Source organism: Orbicella faveolata, unplaced genomic scaffold (genome assembly GCF_042242905.1).
Source record: "Orbicella faveolata isolate gen_17 unplaced genomic scaffold, um_ofav_v1 contig_12, whole genome shotgun sequence".
NCBI classification, from domain to species: Eukaryota; Metazoa; Cnidaria; class Anthozoa; order Scleractinia; family Merulinidae; genus Orbicella; species Orbicella faveolata.
The window spans coordinates 6,917,501-6,937,496 of NW_028301539.1; the positions used below are offsets into that span (position 1 = coordinate 6,917,501).

The following is a 19,996-nucleotide window of genomic DNA, read 5'->3' on the forward strand; positions in this document are numbered from 1 at the left end:
GAATTACTGTAAATAATGTAGTTGAATTTTAGTCTCTTTTTATTGTAAATATCAAATTTAGGTTTTTAAATTTTATAATTTATTTTATTTATTTTATGTGTCCCCTATTAGTAGAGGGTTTTTTTATCCTCGGCTAGAATGTATTTGACACATTAATAAAGTTATTGATTGATTGATTGATTGATTGATTGAGAGTCTTTGCATGTTTACCTTGTTTCATTTCCCAGATTCTGGACTTAATCTATTGACCGGTTTTGATTTTTATTTTGATCTATTTTGAATGGCGTGACACTGAAAACCAGCAATAGGGCACTTTTTCCGTGTTTACATAGCCTCATCTAAACTCAAGGAGGGTTTGAAACATTCGAGACAGTTGTGCAAACCCGAGACGTAGTGGAGGGTTTGCATAACTAGATTACGTAATACAATAAAACGTGCAGCTGATTCGCTTGCGAAAATGCTTCCTCGAGACGGTCATTTTACTTGTTTTTCTTTTGAAAACAATGCAGTCTTCATTTGAATAAAGGTGTCTAGGAGAGGTTGATTGTCCTGTCTATGAAACACAAGCTCACTGACATTCGTTCGCTGAGCTCAGTCGTCTGTTCTTCGAAGTTCCGCAAATCGTGAATAACATCCGTACGTTGCAAAACTGGCAGACCAGCGCATGGGAGAGCGCTTATCATATTAGGGAGCTTAAGCAATGACGACGGCGACGCCTAGGACGACGCCTAGTAAAAAAAAGGACATTTATATTTCACCTTCGAATTTCACAATTATCTAGATCTGTTCACCCCTCCAATCGGTCTGAAAACTTGCTCAAACTAAATATGTAAGGCCAGCAATCAATTCCTAAAGAAAAGTCGGAAAATTACCCGTCGTGGCTCACGTTCTTCAAAATGCCCAAAACTTGGTCATTTCACGTTGTTTTGATGAGGACGGCTAAGAAATACACAAGGATTTATAACGCACGTGCACAGCCATTTTCGTGCTCATTAAATTTATTTGGTGACAAACTCGTTGCCGTTGTCGACGTGGTTTTGTTTAGCTCCCTTTTTCTTATCAGAGAGGGCGCATTTATCATGAACAGGGTGCTTATTTCGTCTTTCGACATAAACATAAATGTGGTACAACACTTAAATGAACAACAACAGATACTGTGGGTAAAGAACTGTTAAGGTTTTCGTAGTCGTAACACCATTTTCGTGTTTATTCCGAGTCAGTGTGTTCAATAATACGTTCAGATGACAAGTAGGCGTCATAATTCACTTGTCTTATCAGTCTATTCTATGTCAATGTCTTGAAGTAATGTATCAAACACTGCCAGAGAAAACTCCAATGGAGAAAAAACGTGGCAGGGAATCTGAAACGTGTTCTAAAGTAATTATCAGTCGATTATCAAAAATAGCTATCAGCCATTCTTTCAGGCTCTACACCCGGGGGGTGGGGGGGGGGGGGGGGCGGGGGTAGTACTTGCAGTACAATCATCAAGTAACCTGTGTATGTAAAATGGAAAAGTCTATACCAGTACCAAGAGATTAGATCCTAGCAAAAATAATAAAACTTAAAGTAGCAATTGGTTAGTAGCTCTTTGTGATTACGAGCTTGTTGAGAAAGCTAACGACAAAGGTACACAAAGGAAGGTAACCCTAAAAATATTGAAACATTCTTCAACTTATAATTGGAAGATACAGGATCGTTTTGATCTTGCCACCTCAATAAAATTCATCCATCAAATGAGCCAAGGGTTATTCAGCTCATTTGGCGATGAAGCAGGGGGTGTTAATCTGGAGAGGCCACAAATCAGCTAAACTAAACTGCAATCAACTATTTGTCTATTTCATCAGTAACTTGTTAGAGTTATGTACATGTGTGTATAGAGTTTTTGCACTCACATGGCCAGCGGCCATGTAAATTTATTGGAACAACAGAAAAGGTTTACACAAAACAAGAGTTCCACTCCCACAATATTGGTTTGGTTCACCAACATTGCGGGCATTTCACTATTTTGGTACTCATCAATATGGCTGCTGCGACATCATGCGATAACACTCTATCCCCCGGTCAAGTGGTGGTACTGATGCCACCTCAGGCATTGCTAGACATCACTTCGCCAGGGAACATAGGATAAACTATGTTCACTGATGAAATGATTGTTTTGAAAACAGCCATTAGATTTTTCAATACTTTATTCAGAATTATTGACAGTTGCATTCTACTTGGAAAAAATACGTTTCAAGATACAAGTCTATGGATTGCAGAAATATCTAGTACATTCAGTGATACTATACTTACAGTGTCTAATAATGCTACTTTGCAGTAATTCTTCCACCACTATATTTTTTCTTTCAACATTAATGAAAAAGTGAGCATACAGTACAATCAATCAATCAATCGATCGATCGATCAATTGAGCGATCAACCAAAGGATAGAAGCCACTCACCCGACCACAGAATCTGCTGGCCCTGGGCTACCAGACACAACTTTGACTTTCATTGCACCTTGTGGATGAAACTTTTGAATAAAATTTGAATCAGTCAGGTTTTGGCTGTAGGAGCTAATGTCACTATTTTTATTTTAAAATTTCTTGTTGGTTGTTTACTGGTTACTAAGAGTTCATGAAGAAGCTAAGTAGCAAATTCCCTATTTAATAATGGTTTGTTCCCACTTTAGGAGAAACTGGGAAAATGTTCAGACTAGGATTTAACATTGGTACATCTTGTTTTGGCATTTCCTAAAGAGTTTCTTTTAGTACCTACGGCAAAGTCAAATGATCTCTTACGCTGTAAAAGTAAGATGAAAAGGGTACTGACAACAGATGGAAAATGAAATCTCTATTTGCATTGTAGTAGTGTTTATAACCCTATACTTTTAATTTTTAGAAACGGGAAATGTTGTTTTGAAAAATACGAACAAAATTCTATGTTGTGAATATAAGTTATTGGAAAAGACACGCATGCTTCTCAATATTAGTTATTATTTTGTTCTCTCAAACTTCTAGATAATCAGAGATGAAACAAGTGAATTGTGTTAGTTTGCTCAGCCCCTGTGATTTAATGAAGCCAGACTTTTTTTGTATTGGGCGTCGTCGAAATTTCAGCATGGTTACAATTTCACATTCCAGCGGCTGTAAACAAAATTGAAAAATTAATTTTAAGCTATCCATGGCAGTCTGATAACGATTACCTTGCTGATTACCTCACTGATCAGTGATTCTACATCTAAAGTACATCTTGAAATATTACTTGAAAATGTGCTTTAGTTTTCAAGTGTCATATCTTCAGTGATTAAGTAAGGTTGCTAAGTCGGCTTTTGTTGAACAGAAGGACTCCTAGCTCCGGTATCTTGCCAGTCATGATCCTGCAGGTGGATGCGGTTGTCAATGAATACTTTCAGGCCATTTTTTTCACATTCGTACCCGAAGATCATATCCTCTAATACACGAAGTTCAGGTCGATAATACACCTCCTTTGATTTCAGTGCTGCTAAGTTGAGAAACACAGCACTTTGCGGAGGTTTGCAATCAAATGGTAGTCTTGGTTTAGTCTCCCAACTCATGAATCGTCTTGGGCTCATGGCTGCGATAGGCAGGCTTTCATCGTTTGTGGCCTTGACCGAATTTTCTATACGTTCGAACGCAAGGCCAAATTTTCGTGGTTTGTATAAATCTCTGTTGCAAGGAGGTGGCGCATATTCGTAGAAGCACTCCACGCTGTCATCAATCATCCAGATGAAATGCAGCTTCAAGCGTAGAGCAATTTTCTGGATCCAGTATCGTGGATACCCTGCTCCGATTTCATCTTCTGGGAGGCAGATAATAGGGAACTTGTGCCCGCAGCAAGACGTGTACTCTTCAAACTCTGAAGGTCGTACTACCAGTAATCTGATGGTGGATTCCTGGGTCACGATGTTATCTTGGGGCCAATCTAACAAGGCAATCTTGGCCCGGCGGAAAGATGGTATAAAAATCCATCTTTTATCTTTCTTTTCAGGATTAATTTCTCTAATGTGTCTTCCTTGCTGATCATTATTTTTAAACCACTGTAATGAGTCGTCCGGCAGACACATCTTAAGCATGTATTCGCAGTCAAAAAACCAGATCTTTTGTGGTGGAGTTAAAGAAAAAGCCTTGAAAGTGTTCTTATTCCCATGATCACGAAGAGATGGCTGGTCTTGCGGCGGAACCTTGTTTTGCTTTTGAGCTATTTCAAGCACATGTGGGGAGAGCTTCGTATTTGTAGATTCAATCGCCTTCAACAATTTGGGTATTTTTAGTGAGCTTGGATCGATTTGCAATACTTCCTCTAGCTCTTGGCGAATCGATGGTCCTTTGATTTCATCAATAAATTTCGGAAGACTCGAATAGATCCTTTCGAGATCAACGGTTTTACTTGCGAGCCATTTATCTGGCACGATGCACACTTGCGACATGTCCATCCTCGTCTCCATCCGTTCTTGGCGCCTTGGTGTTTCGTTTTCCCACGGATGGTCTTTTAGCCATTCTCCATCTTTGTGCTCTGACACAGGAGACTGATTAGTATCCAAATTCAGTTTTGCATCGTTACTGTCACTTTTCTGCTGAAGTGTTTCGATGCCGTATGCCGTTTCCTGCTCTTCTTCATATTTCGAAAATGTATGTCTCGAGAAATGTTCGCTTGAATCTCTGTTCCTGCTTGCAGAACTTTGATTTGTCTCAGCTTCACTGTCGCAAATACCGTGAGAAGACCCTTCATCTCGACTGTGTCGAGAGTGAGCCATGGCTGTAATTTGGACTTGTGACGAACTGTGACAATTCAAGTCACATTTAAGCCCCAAATCATTTACATCTCTGTAATTCATTTACATTTCCGCTTTCACTTTGTAGATCACTCCCAGATCAAGAGAGACTGTATCGTTTGCATGTATTGCATCAATTAAAAAGAATTTATGGCCATCATTGGGAATAAGCATGAGCCCATATCGTGGCGTCTTAGCGTACTTACTTTTATGATTCAGTCCAGCCACTCTACAACGAACATCGAAACGACAGACGAACGTGTTTACATTGATGAGACAGGTGTCCTTATGATAGATGTCACAGACATGACGCCATTTTTAAAGGCGTTAGTTACTGTCGTTAAGTAAACTTATCTATTCTACGAAATGCGGTACGAATAATATTTGAGAGTTTGAGAATATCAGGAGCAGTGTAAGTCTTTAAATGCTCGAGCTTTCGTATGGCTACTCATTTATTATATGACAAAGAACACTACGAGGGCAAGCATTAACTGCCGGGCAAATTATGAATTATCTATAAATTTGGCTGTTCACAGCCAATCACAATGAAGTTATTGTCTCAATCAGACAATACGTTATGCTACATAGCACACAAAATTGTATTCTGTTTCGTTTTAGTCATTAAAAACAGTCCAACACATTAGCATCAGGACTGCACGAACAAATTGTACAAACTTCCATTAGGAATGTATATATATTTAGATGCATGGTACTGCGGTAAAAACAATCACTGACAGACAATCTAAGTCACGGAATGCCATAAAACTTTGAGCTGATTCGCTTGCGAGGACGCTTCCCCGAGGCGGTTACTTAACGAGTTATGCTTTTGATAGCGGTGCGTGTTAATTTGAATAAATTTTTGTGTAGGAGGGTTCAAATAAACAAACTCACTCGTTCGCTTAGTCATCCGTTTCGCTACTCGTGAGTAAAATAACTGTAGGCTGCACTTTCTCTGAACTACTTTAAGTTATTATTCCATTTATCTCCCCGGGCCCTAATTTACTTTTGGTAACTTTTTGAAGAAAGAGGCGCTTGTTGGGTTGGGGCGGTTTTTTCTTTCTTCGACATAAACATTCGAATGAGATACAGCACTTAAATGAACCACTAACGGATACTGTAGGAAGAGAACTGTTAGGGGGTTTTCATAGTCATAACACCATCTTCTTGTTTATGCCAAGCTAATTTTTAAAAAATATTTCCACGTTCAGGTGGCAAAATAGTCTACATAACTCACTTGTCTTATCAGTCTATTCTATGTCAATGTCTTGAGGTAGCATATCAAACACTGCCAAAAAAAAAAAAACTCCTGTGGAGAAAAAACATTGCAGGGAATCTGGGAAGAAACCATAGGTCAATCTCCACAGAATAATTATTAAATCTAAAATGGCAGAGTCTATGCCAATCCCAAGAATTGGATTGTAGCTGAAATATTTAAAAACCGAACCTAGCAATTGGTTGGTATTTCTAAATAGGTAGTTTTAAATCTCTAGAATTGATGTGTCCTCAATGAGAACTTTTTATTTGGAATATTTCCTTTTGTTTTACTTTGTGATCATTAGCCCGTTAGGAAAGTAAAAGAAGGTAGGTGTAAAAAGGAAAGTAACCCTAAAAGTATTGAAACATTTAGCAACTAAAAAATAAAAGACGTAGAGTCCTTTGATTCTGCCACCTCAACGAAACTTAGACAAAGAGAAACAACTAAAATAATCACATTGATTTAGTGTCAATGTAATTAACACTGTGGTGTTAATCGGGTGAGGTAAATAAACAAGTAAATATTGTAGTTAACAAAATACAATGGAACTCGGTTTTTACTTCTCATTAGTCTAGAGTAGACGTGTCCATGGGATTTCCTTGCAATAAATGTCTATCCTTTCCTCTCATGTAGGACAACAAAATATTGGACAACAAAACATTGTTTTCAGATTGTTAAGAGTTTCCAAGTCTTTCAAGAGCCCACCTTCTTTAGACTTGTTAGTTTGGATTTTCCTGAACATTTCATTACTTACTGCCGCTCACTGTTTTTCTTCCACTTGCTTTTAACTGATGGACTTCTGGCTCCGGTGTCCTTCCAGTTGTGGTCTTGTAAAATAATGCGGTTATCCCTCTAAACTTTCAGACCCTTCTGCTCGCATTCATATCCAAATGTCATGTATATAGGTGTTGTCACAATTTATTGAACATATGAAATAAATCTCAGTTAATCAACAACTCTTGTTTCTATTTTGAGCTATGTGCTTTGCTAATCATCCATTCATCGACCTTGGATGACCTCACGTAAGAATCCTGAAAACCACCCAATCAGAGTGAACTTTAGCATCTTGATACGTGCTTGCTAAATTTGGCCACTGTCTTTTGCTCTCACACGAGTGAGACTACAGTGCGACATTTTGTCCAGAATATTTTCTATTCCCTCCCACCCACCCAAAGCACTTGCCCACTCATAGGTCTTCGTAATAATATAGTTTGCCTAAGGGCTTTTCCAATCATCTAGGATATTTTGTAATACAACTTAAATTGTAGGGCGACATCAGTTTTACACCTGGGTTTGTAATGTACACAATTGATAAAAACTCCTGGCATAACATGTAAATCTTGAGGGTTCAGGCACCACTTTTAGTTGTATTTAATAGATACGTTAACTGTTAAGATGAGCAATGGGACTCTTACAATAAGTACCTCTTTTGAGGTTTCTTTGTGTACACTCGAATTAAAATTACCAAAACGAACATTCATAACTTTTAGAGCAATTACATACCACCTTTGAGGTGGTTTAGACACGAACTATAGAAACTAAGTACTTCGCTTAGGTTTGTTTATGTAGATTAGAACACTCTGCCAGTCCAGTAATAGATACTTGAGATCATAGTTCACAATTTATGCTTTCTTATATTGTTACCGTTCTTTGCAAGTTCTGTTTAGGTTGGTCAAATAAACACGGGAATGGTGATGCACACTCTTGCCCCCATAGACTCGATTTTCGGAGGCCAACTCCCTCCAATTTTACCCCCTGGAGTTAGGTTAATGGAGGCCTACTCCCTTCAATTTTACCCCCTGGAGTTAGGTTAATGGAGGCCAACTCCCTCCAATTTTACCCCCTGGAGTTAGGTTAATGGAGGCCTACTCCCTTCAATTTTACCCCCTGGAGTTAGGTTAATGGAGGCCAACTCCCTCCAATTTTACCCCCTGGAGTTAGGTTAATGGAGGCCTACTCCCTTCAATTTTACCCCCTGGAGTTAGGTTAATGGAGGCCTACTCCCTTCAATTTTACCCCCTGGAGTTAGGTTAATGGAGGCCTACTCCCTTCAATCAGAGAGGAGGCCCACTCCCTCTTCTCTACCCAGGAATGTTTACAGTGGCCCTGAGTGAAGGCTTACTCCCTTCTCTCCATCCACTGTCTACATCTCCTTGGGCTGTAGGTGTTGTTTTCTTGACACTCCAGGCGTTCATGGGGCTAAAATATTAACTGAGCACTCTGCCACCCGCTTCCCCCATTTTCAGCCACACAAAGTTGTTACCATCCTTATTTTAAGAGAAGCAAGGGAAGGTTGATTAATTAAGTTCTGGTCGATAGTAAACATTCTTTTCTGAGAATGGTCTTAGGTTGAGTTAGACAGCACCCTGTGGAGGCCTACAAGAAGATGGCTTTTTAGGTGGACGTCTCGGATCCCATCGCCTCGGGCTCATTACTGCAAAAGGCTTTTCATTGTCATCTGTTTCCGTGACAAAGACTTCAATACCTTGAACACAAGGTCAAGTTCTCGCCTTCGGTTGTCTCTGAAGTTCCTCACCCACTTTTTTCCAACCTGACGTTCAGGTGGCTCCTGATTGGGGTGATACTCGTAGAAGCACTCCACGCTGTCATCAATCATCCAGATGAACTGCAGCTTCAACCGCATAGCAATTTTCTGGATCCAATATCGTGGATACCCTGCTCCGATTTCATCTTGTGGAAGGCAGATAATAGGGAACTTGTGCCCACACTGCTCGACGTACTCTTCAAACTCTGAAGGTCTTACTACCAGTAATCTGATGGTTGATTCTTATCTTAGGGCCAATCTATCAAGGCAATCTTCGCGCGGCGGAAAGATCCACCTCTTTTTGTGTCGTGCAAGTTTCGTTATCCACTTCGTTTTCTCATGCTTCTGGGTATTAAACCATCTTGACAGGCAGTCAGGCACATGCATTATAAGCATATATTCACAGTCCAAGTGAAAAAACGTCTTCTAGACACTTAAAAATACCCAGTGTAGTAAAGTTACAGGCCTCAAGCGATGTTGCCTTTAAATCTCTATTTCTGGGGAGAGACTTTCTGTCAGTTCCACCATTATCCTTGTTTCTGTCGACCATTTCTCTCGTATGCGGTGGCAGATCAGATAGATCCATCGGGAAGGGATTTAAACGATTTTAATAGTTTCTGCGGACTAACTGTTCCAGCTCCCGTCTACTACCATTTAAAGATCCCTTCATCTCAGACACCCCAAAAAGTGGGGCTCCGGGCTCCACAGCATGCGCACCAGGCTCTGCCGCTAAGACTGTTGCTTAGTAGACTGCAGTTCTAATTTTCACCGAAAATGAAATTATGGAACAAATGGAATTAAAAATTCAGCGCTTTTCCATCATTCTTTTTTCTGGAAATGGCAGGAAAACAAGTCATGTGGCCATTCTTGCCGCCATTTGCTCGTTTCCAGCAGCCTGTTAGTTGTAACATAAATTATAAACTAATGATAATTTACCTGCTCCCAACTAATCACATGTTACACAGCACACAAATTTGAATTCTGTTTCATTTTCTTCACTGAAAACAGTCGATTACAGTGGAACTAGTATAGGACTGTTACATGTACCAACATTCATTAGGGAAGAACTCGTATTTAGGAGCATGGAACTGAAACAAAAACTTTCACTGACTGGCAATGTAAATCACGAAATGCCATAAAACGTTTGGTTGATTCGCTTGTGAGAACGTTTCCCCGAGGCGTTTATTAAACGAATTGTGCTTTTGAAAGCAATGCTGTGTGTGTGTTAATTTGAATTAAATTTTTGTCTGGGAGAGGTTGATTGTCCAATGTGTAAGACAAACAAACCGTCACTCGTTCGTTGCACTTAGTCATTCGTTTCCGAAGTTTCGTAACTCAATAAAAACTCTGTAGGTTGCACTTCCTTGGAGGAACCGTTATGATTCAATTTAGCTATCCGGGCGCTAATTTACTTTTGGTAGCTTATTGGAGATAGCCAGACGCTCTTAGGGCTCGTCACGCAATCTTTTTCCAACACTTGGGGAAGAAAGCTTGCGTGACAAGCCCAAAGAGCTTCTGCGTGGGAGGCTACCTCCTGGAAAGACTGCGCTAAATCGAATCATTGTGATCATTTAGGTATTTAGTACTGTATGTAGTTTGTTTTGAAGGATTAAAAGACTGAAAAACTCTCTTGTGTGTGTTACATTGTAGACCGAACACACACTTAAAACGCGAGAAATGTTAAGTCCAGAATCCATCCTCTCCTTTGGTGTGGTCTTTGAGAGTAAAGTTTCTAATTGTAGCGCTGAATGTTATTGTTCTGTCTTTTGTTTCAGGATGTCAGATGAATACCCTGCCGTATCTCCTCGAGATCCACTTTTTCAGGTAGATTTTGGCCATCAATTTTGAACTAAAACATTTCATTTGAACTTAATTTCCTGTGAGCAATAGCTGTATCTCAAAGAAAATAAGGTCTCCATAGGTGCTTGAAAAGGGTGTTTGCGTGTGCTTAGTGAGGGGGAAAGGGGTTGAGGCAGATGGGCCTAAGGGGGTGGAGGAGGGGGTGGGGAGGTTTGTTAAGGTCCTCGACGTCGCACTTAAAGGAGCTCAGTCTTGGAATTTTGAGTTATTTTGGCCAAAACTACCTTTTCGTTGAAGGAAACCTGAAAATAGCAGTTTACTAAAATAGAAAAAAAACCCAAAGAGATATTAATAAACTGTAAAGGAACAATGATGGTTAAAGGTCAAATGAACCAAAATTTCGACATTTTTTCTTCAGCCATTTTATAGCGACGAAATGTTAAAAAAAAAAAAAACACGTAAAAAGAAACTTATGTGGAAATTTTTCTTTCTGAGCCGTGAAAAGGAGTAAAAAAGTTAAAAGTACGAAGACAGCCGATGGCCTCACGAAAACGTTTCCAAAATGACCGCGCACTTTAATGGAAGGAATGGAACTGAGACTGCTTTGTGACGTCATTGTTGTCTTGAAAATTGCTGCGTTTCTGCGTCAGTGAGTCGTTCGTGGGGAGGGTTTTGGATCTAAATACAAATCATATTTTACTTGGGATATGGCCGAGGAGTTCTTCCGCTGTTCGGCGGGCATTATTCGCTTGTTTTTATTTGTTTTTTGTCCAATTGCAGGCTTGCAACGGTCCATAGTGAAGTTAAAAATGGTCGGTACGAAGTTTGAAAGAGGGTCCCAACAAACTCCTTACTACAAGATTTTTTTCGAAGCTGTCTTCGGTAAAGTGTTATTCACAAACGCGCGAATGCTTCGAGAGCATGAAGCACTCCCATTTCATTTTTTTAAGCCATTCTCTTTTAATTTTTGGGTCCTGGGGGAACTTAAAAGTGCTAACTTTTGATTTTGAATGGTTTTCCTCTGAAGTTCACTGAGAACATGAAACCAAAAGAGGTTCAAATTTCCCGCATTTCTTGAGCTCACCAACAGTGACGTCACAAGTTTTATTTCCAACAATTATCCGACAATTTTCCCGACCGCTCTACGATTATGAAGGATAAAGAACAATGATTTTAGCATTCCAATATCTCCGCATTGCGTCGTTCAATTTGTTCGAAACTTCAGAATATGTTTATTTTATACTTAATGAGCACATTGAACTCAAATGAACAAAATGTCTAAATTTTGGTTCATTTGACCTTTAAGGATAGAGAAGATTAACACAGATTACAAACGGCGCACTTGAAAAATTTTAGGCTTAACTTTTCAAGATGCGTAAACCTTGTCGTAGCTCCTTTAAGATGGCATTGTCGTTTCAAATAGTATTGTTTGGTTGCTGTTGGTGATAATTTGGAACTGTCGGTAAAGTGTAATGCCCTTTTCGTCTTGTCTCTAGCAGTACAGCTCTTCTGGCATGCGTCCAAGTGCTCCCAGTCCAGTGACTCATCTCTCGGAGGTGCCGCATAGCACAGTTCACTCTCCTCTGATTTTAACCGGAACAGGCATAACCCCTGCCAGGTATACTCAATGATTTAAAATTGTAATTGTAGTTGGAATACGTTTCTCAAACTCGTTAATTTAGTTTAAACAAAGGGAATCATAACTTAAATCTTATTGTGACGGTGTTTGTTTTTTTTTTTTTATCCTAATATAAGCATTGATTATACAACATATTTTCCTTTTCTCTATAGTTTTAGTTTCGATTGAGAAGATATATCAAAGACTCGAGACCTTGTTTTACCATTTCCAAACACCTTGAACTCGTCAAAACTATTTCAGTATCCTCGTATTTCAGCTCTCTTCTCAGTATTTGGAAATTTTTTAAACCACCGTGACTGTCTCTCTTGTTTGACTCCAAAAAGCCTTCTTCGTTTCTTTGTTTGATCATCAAGTGGATCCGTAGAAGAGTTGTCTGTTAACAAGCACAGAGGTTTTTCTTGAAAAAAAAAAATGGCCTTGGCCACAAATTTAAGAACACTGGTCTTTTAGGCATGTTGTAAAGGGACAGTTTCAGGTTTCGGCGCATGTGCAAGCTATGTCGTGAGTATATTGTACCTTTGCTGAACCACATATAGTTCAGTAATCATAGGCCGGCTACAGTTTTTGCAGGCAGAATGACTGATGCACAAATTTCACGGAAGGAGTCAACGAATTTACACAGAAAATGTCGAATTAAGTAAGCGGCGTTTTCACTCTGAAAAGCATCAAATGTTTTCTGTTCAAACTACGCCGGAGAAATTTGAAGACGCAATAATCATCGTCGGCCATTTTGGATTTGTGTTTGTGGAAAACTCCGTCACGGAAATCACATGGATGTTGCGACGTCACTTTGTTTTTCGAAAAGCTCCGTTTTCAAAAAGTTTTCCGACTACACGCAAGCGTGAAGCCGGCGTTTTCAAATTCCTCCGGTCTGAAGAGTGTTTTCGAAAAGCTCCGTTTTCGTGACGAATTGGCGTGGACGGTAGGCCTAACCGTAGAAATAAAGCTGCGCATGCGTTTTCAATTTTCTCTGGTGTAGAGTGGAAGGGGCCTTAATTGATTCGTAAACAGTAAAATTTGATTAGTGCGTGGAAGTCAGCGCATATTGCCTCTATTGCCACGTTTTTGCCACAGAGCACGACATTTACAGAGGAAAATTGGAGTCTGATTGCACCTTGAGATTAGGCGTTAAAGCTCTTATAAAGAGTATTTCGTACACTAAACAGTCAAATTTGTTTCTGCATTTCTTAAGCACTTCGAAACGCTTTAACAGGTCCTGAGGTATCGTCCCGTGTATGTTCTTGTAGTGTTTGACAATGGCGGAGGATTGTTGTTTATGTCCTTTTACACGATTATGTAAATGTCCGCGTCCATTCGTGCGAAAGTATTTTCATAATCTTCGCACCCTTTTATGTTAATTCTCCGCGCCAAGATCGCTTTAAATGCTGTAATTTGCATGATCTGATATATTTTTTCTTGATAATGGAATCCTGACTACTCCGAAACGTCGGATTTTATCGTTAGCTTTCAGTATGCATTATTTATTGTTTTTTATACAGTGGACCCACAACTATGACCCGTGCGGCCTATGCACGGCTGTCTAGTGCTGGATTCCCGTCAATTGTCGATCGCCGTGGCAATCCTCCACAAGTGATTGATCCCAGAGAGGAACTACCGTTACACTTAGATACTGAAGGAATGGATCAACTCCTCGGCAATGAGATTATCATCCAGTTTCTTGCACTGTCAAGGTATGGCTGATGAAAGACATATAACTTGTGCATAGTTTTCACTCCCTACGTCCGTCATTTCTTAAAATAATAATAAGCTTTATTTATACATTTTTATAAGAAACATATACTATGGATTTACATAATTTAAAGGAGAATACATACATAGTGAATTATTATTAAGTAAAATTACTAGTAAGGTAAGTAAAAAACAGACCATAAATGGAGGAGTCTTCAAGCTCTTGCTGAAAACGAGTTAGTATTTTTTTTTTTTTTTTGCATTCCTGACTTTGGTATTGCTGCTGAACCTGGTTTAGATCTTAAGATATAGCCGTGGCTGGTATTTAGCTTTGTGAGAAAAATTTGATTTGGGTGGTTTATATCATGACCATTTACATTCTTCCCCTTTCTCCTTCGAGCCCCCTCCCTCGAGCTCCCCTCTCTCTCCCTCCCTCCCACTTCCCTCCCACCCTCTCTAATCCCTCTCTTCCTTACTCTCCCTTCCTTTCACTCTCCCTTTGTCTCCCTCCATCCATTCCTTCCTATCTTCCTTCCTTCTTGCCCTCCGTCCTTCCGTGCGTCCTCTGTCCCTCCTTCCTTCCCTCCCTCCCCCTTTCTTCCTTGCTTCCTTTCCTCCATTCTCAGAAATTTACAATGTGTTCAGAATTTTAATCATTTTACAGAGTAGTCACATCTAACCGTGGGAAAGAAAGTGAAAGTTTAAAGTGTGTTTAAAAGTTGATGTTCCCCCAGGTGTGACCTTATTTGGTATTTTAATCTTGTTAGGTGCTACAACAGGACTTCCTTTTTCTCATTCCAATTTTACCGTTTTCCTCAAGTTACCACTGAAAGGTTTGTGTAAATTTCAAAGGAATTTCTTTTTTAATTCTGCTTGTTGTGCATTAGATTTTTCAGATTGAACTTCTTGAGCACTATTAACTTTCGATATTGAGCCCTGGTCTTATGTTTGTTCAAATGGCCTTTTATTCTCGGCTTGTGTTCAGGGGGGTTCATTAGTGAAAGAGTTTTGCACTTCATAGATTTGGGTTAATATTTGCAAGGGAATGTATACTGCGTCGAAAACATTTTAGGCGTGCAACAGATCACCACTTGATAAACCTTTCTAAACATGATGATGTGAAACTCAATACAAGTTCTACAGTTACATAACGAACATTACAGGTCTCTAAGCATACTCTAACAGAGTAAAATACTAAACGACTTCTACAACAGAGAGCTTGTAATTAGAAGTACAATAGCATCTTTCCTCAAGAGCTATAAGAAGCAGAGGTTTTATAACTTGTATTTGTTGTTTTTTTTTATTATTCACGGGGAGCTGGGATGGCGCAGTGGTAAGAGCACTCACCTTCCACCAATGTGTCCTGGGTTCGATTCCTGCCCAGTGTCATATGTGGGTTGAGTTTGTTGTTGGTTCTCGCCTTGTTCCAAGTCTTTTTCTTCAGGTTCTCCAGTTTTCCTCCCGCTGCAAAATCAAACATGTCCAAATTCCAATTCGACCAGGATAGAAGACCCGCTTGAAAACCAACTAAGGCTGATGTTCCTTCTGTCTAAAAATATTAGAATTTTTTTATAGCTCCGTAGGCTTATTTTCATAGACTTGGGTGGGGTTGTTTTCGGTATTTTATGCTATGTGGCAGTATCCTGATTGAAACGTTTCTGGGAAGGTACAAATTACTGATAAGTGGTGTCGAGTTTGTTTTCAATTTGTAGTGTGAGTTGTTAATATTAAAACTGATTTGTTTTTAGAGTGTATCTCAAAGACACTGACAGTCAATCACAAGGTATTCCTTGTGTGCTACAAAAGTTTAACAAAGACGGATCACTGTCAGATGAATCTCCTGGACTGATGGTGAGATGTGATGCCACTTTGTTATTATGTAAATAAATGTGTCTATTCATTTGGGGTCAGGGATGGAGGAAGGAAACTTCCACCTATATAGCTGTTTTAGAAAAGTTGCTCTACAATAAAGAAATAAAAATCATGTACCGTGTTTCTATCGAGTTCAACAAAAACACGAGTGGAAGTTTGGGAGAACGAGAAATGCCGTGGAAACACGAGCCTCAGGTGTTTCCACAGCTTTTTCGAATTCTCCCAAACTTTCACGAATGTTTCTATAACTCGATTTCAGAGTGGAAAAACGTACTGCGCATCTTTTTGCGCATCCCTAGCCCTACTTGCGGGCTCAGGTGATAATGAGGGTTGCAATTGTGGAAAGAAGGGCGGAGTCAACGGCGGACTGCTAATAAGGTGCGCGAGGATGTCGTTCGGTTGATATATTTTTACTCGGGCAAGCATGATTTTTTTCCGGCATTTCACTGTAAAGAAAACTAAGTTTCCCCTGCCTGCTGAGAGTCCCTCTTGTTTATATATTCAGTGGGCTGCTTATATGGATGCAATATGTAAAGAGTGTTTGAGGAAAAAATGTGTTTTCGCACCGAAATTTTTTGTGTATACCGTGGGGAAATAAAGGGTTCGGAAACCTTAAGGTTAATTTTGTCCGAAAAAAAAATTGAATCCCCACGAAAACAATACACCAGCTTTCCATTACTGACGATAAAATGTTGATGCTTAAAGGGAAAATTGGGAAAGCATGACTTTTTTCACCCGATCGACGAAATTCCCGCAATTTTTTCAAACTTGGAGCCTGGCGCACAGCCAAAACTCGCGCATGCTTATTACGTTTTTCCGCTCTGTATAACTCGATAGAAACACGGAGAACATGCTTTCAATTTCCTTTAGAAAACACTACGACGAAAAAGAGAAAACAACGTGTTTGCTTTGATCATGAAAATGTAACTTCTCTTTGCTCTTGCCATCATAACGTCAACAGCTCGTGCTATTCTGTATTTTTATCGAGTTATTAAAGCACAATTTTTAACCAATCAGCGCGCGTATTTTCTTAGGGGTGTTTTCTAAAAGCTTATAAGCTTACGTGACAATTTCGAAAGTTATTTTGGGTAATGCTGGTTTACGGTTGCTTGATTGAAGTTCAGTGTGTTTCAGCGTGATAGAAGGAAACAACACAAACACGTTTATTTTTGCTTTCTTTTTCCTTCTTGTTGAAAACACGTTAACCTCAATCAAGCAACGATAAGCTATTACCAGCCATAATACCAATCGGCATTGTCGCGTACGCTTTTAGGCGTTTGTGGGACAACCTTTGACTTGTAGAAACAGCTGTATACCTCAAGCTTTTGCTTTATTTATTAGATCGCTGTTTTTGCTCTATAACAAGAACGCACGAAATGCTCATCAAGAGAGCTTAGGCTAGCAAAAAAAAATGTTACCATTGCCATTTTGCAGATCGTAATTGGATATAAGGTACACAATAAGGCAGTTATAACAGCGAAAGTGAAATAAACACAAGGAAAATAAGACGTTAATGTAACCGAGACAAGTACATAGCGAAATTTGGCAATTCCTTCCTCGTCAAAATTGGATTAATTTTTGCTGACTTTATTAATCAGACAGTATAAAGTTTGTGCAACGTTCCTTGCAAACATTTTGAGTTCATATAGCACTGGTAATTGTTTGACTTTTCAGTTGCGCTATATGGTGGACCCTTCATATATGCAGCCTGGAGAGGGTCGTGTGTTTAGTCAGTATCTTCTGAGTCAGGCATTACACATTGATGTCTGGGATGGGGATTCACTCCTCCTGATTGGCTCGACCACACTGCCTCTTAAGGTAAACAATTATCCATAGGGTCCGACATGTTATTTATCCGACCTCCAACATGTTATTTCCCTCCATAATGTCAATACTAGTCAAGGATGCAGGTGATTGGAGTGAACAAAGTCGTTAACTAAGGAGGGATATTGCCTTGATGTATTACCAAATTCTCAGAACTGACTTTAAAAGAAACATGAGAATACGTTAGAAGAATTAATATTTTAATCGAAGGGCTTAAAGAATTAAGTTTGTTTTAAGATTACTAAACGTACTGGAATTGAGTACACCGTTAAGTAATAGGAATCATTTTCCGCCTTTCCATCGAGGTACAGAGACACGAGTGGAAGTTTGCGGGGACAAGACTGAAATATTGCGTGAATAAAAGCTTGCAAAGCAGCATTTTCCCGTTCACCCAAACGTTGTTTCTATAAGTGAATACAAACGCAGAGAAAATGTTTCCTATTTGGTTTAGAATGTGTAAGAATAAGAGAGGAAAATCCCGTAACTTTCATTTGAATTCTTTTAGAGTCAGTGTTTCCTGAGAGAAAGCAACATAGCAGGATTTGAATGGTTGACCGTTTCAAACCACTAGTCTCATGTGAACGTCATGGCAAGAGGGATTATAGCAAAGGGTTTTTATCCATCAATAATCCTCTTTTCAATATTTGTTTAACGTTGTTCTATCCAGCACTTATTGCGTCAAGGCCGTGAGGCTGTGATCGTCGCGCATGAATTGGATGTCGTTACCAGTGAGATTTCCGAAGAAGCACCATCACAGGCTGGAGACATGGTAAGGGGAACAATTCATGAAATGATTACAGGTTTCTCGAGAAATCCTGGTTATACAGCCCTGTGCTCTTGTTACTTCGTAAAGGGTGGTTTTCGCTTGCGCACAAGCACGATAAGAAGCACACGCAGTCACATTAAGATGCTGCTAATTAGCCCCTTTTGTCAAGAAATTTCCTATGATAATTCTTATGTTTCCTTGAAATGAGGGATATTTTTTGATTAATGTGAGGGAAAAAGGGATATCTCTATTATTAACTTGAACTTTGGCGAAATATCCCAGGGAACAATGGGAAAATGGGAAATGGTTAAGCAATCAGGTAAACACGTATCCTCCGCCGGAAGGCCGTCATTGATCATGGGGGAACTCATAACCTTAGTACCACATCCTTTTATCTCTTTCAGACTCGCACGGGAACAATTCGTCCATTTGGTATCAAGTCTGTTGTTGAAGCCAGGCTTCATCTTCGAGTAGCAAACATTGGACACTCCAGCGAAGCACCAAAAGGCAAACTTGGTTAGTTAAGTTCTTTTTTGTTTCTAAAATCAGTTTAGTTGTTCTTGTCTCTCAAAGGGACACCATCATTAGCATAACTTTGAAAAGTGAGGACAATGACAACGATGTCGGCAATGGAGAGGGAGAAGGGGGTGGGGGTGGGGGTGGGGATGACGACGACAGCTGGGAGGGACGGGGGATTGAGGAGGATTTCTTTTCATTTGTTCGTGGCGTTTTCCTGTCACTTGACGTGTACTCGACTTACTGTAAGGAAACATGCGATCATGGTAACACAGTAATGTTTTGAACTACGAGACTACGAGCTTCTGAAATACAGTTGTTGTGTTATGTGTTACTGGTGATATATTCTGTTTGTAAGGTACAGTTCCCAAGAGACATTCCACTGTCGTGGTGTCGGAAACTGTCAGAGAAACAGGAACTACCAATGGGCTAACAGGTTAGTGGTGGTTTGAACCTGCCTTAACATTTAATTCTTACAGTTTGCAGGGTGTGGTACATAATGACGGCTTGGGATTATGTAGTCATTTTAAATGCTAATGAAAAGATAAATGACCCTTAAATCACAAAAAGGGCCTTCAATAACTATGCGCTCTTCGATGAAATTTGAAGCTGTTCTTAGTCGCTAAAATGCCTCAAGTTTTCTTTTCTTTCAAGGCAAATAAACGTGTAAATTGTTTCGTTAATCTTGACATGTATATCAAAACGTGGTGATGACTTGGCAACTATTTCGGATTGACTCATTGTGTTTTTGACGTGCGTCAATCATTTGACTGAGACGTTCCGCGTGACTTGAATTGGTTTCCGGAAATCGTTAGACACGCTTGTTACCTAGTCTTCTTTGGCCCGTACTGTAAGTTACGTAAAATCGTAAAAAGCGAAAAATGTTTCTTCTTTTTAGGTTAGTAAGAGGCATATATTTTGAATCTTTAATATGATTAAGACCTTTTAAGTAATGTATCAAATACGAGAGACAATTCAGTGTTTCATCACTTAACCAAACACAAGAAGTCCGTCCATCGTTGTCGATGGAGACCATAACCTCACTGGTTGGTTAAGTGCATAGAAGGCAGTTAACAATACCACACGCCGCGTAGAAATTAAACTACAGAGTAGATGGGAAAATACAATCCTATATATGTATCTAATCGAGCTTAGATATCCACACTACGGTCACGGCAATGATTTGCTTCGTTTGTTTGAATTTGATGAAGTATGAACGAGTTTGAGAAGAACTGTTTCGTGTAGGTCTCAAGTTCAAAACGTCAATTCTTTTTACAGATCATCTATCGTCAGTTCTGAGAATTTGACAATATAAT

General features: G+C 39.5%; 2 protein-coding genes and 1 pseudogene across 6 annotated transcripts in view; 1 reads left to right on the forward strand and 2 right to left on the reverse strand.

The window, feature by feature from the left end:
* The window catches only part of LOC110048802 (nephrocystin-4-like), a 64,193-nt gene that overhangs the window by 32,246 nt on the left and 11,951 nt on the right, over positions 1 to 19,996 (forward strand). For 2 of the 5 annotated variants that reach the window (XM_089282260.1, XM_089282261.1), the window contains exons 14-22: positions 10,350 to 10,398; positions 11,871 to 11,992; positions 13,513 to 13,704; positions 14,470 to 14,535; positions 15,451 to 15,553; positions 17,249 to 17,392; positions 18,066 to 18,167; positions 18,569 to 18,680; positions 19,039 to 19,116. In XM_089282260.1, coding sequence (XP_089138386.1) covers positions 10,350 to 10,398; positions 11,871 to 11,992; positions 13,513 to 13,704; positions 14,470 to 14,535; positions 15,451 to 15,553; positions 17,249 to 17,392; positions 18,066 to 18,167; positions 18,569 to 18,680; positions 19,039 to 19,116 — 968 coding nt within the window. The remainder of the gene's footprint in view (positions 1 to 10,349; positions 10,399 to 11,870; positions 11,993 to 13,512; positions 13,705 to 14,469; positions 14,536 to 15,450; positions 15,554 to 17,248; positions 17,393 to 18,065; positions 18,168 to 18,568; positions 18,681 to 19,038; positions 19,117 to 19,996) is intronic. The other 3 variants (XM_089282262.1, XM_089282263.1, XM_089282264.1) reach the window with 2 other exon arrangements.
* LOC110048798 (uncharacterized) lies at positions 2,169 to 5,216 on the reverse strand. Its single transcript, XM_089282270.1, has one exon. The coding sequence runs from the start codon at positions 4,835 to 4,837 to the stop codon at positions 3,299 to 3,301; it is 1,539 nt and encodes a 512-aa protein (XP_089138396.1). The 5' UTR covers positions 4,838 to 5,216; the 3' UTR covers positions 2,169 to 3,298.
* Positions 8,327 to 9,160, reverse strand: LOC149116329 (uncharacterized; annotated as a pseudogene).

What these genes read in the sequence shown, in the direction of transcription:
- LOC110048798 (XM_089282270.1), bottom strand. Translation starts at nt 4,837, where the DNA reads ATGAATTACAGAGATGTAAATGATTTGGGGCTTAAATGTGACTTGAAT.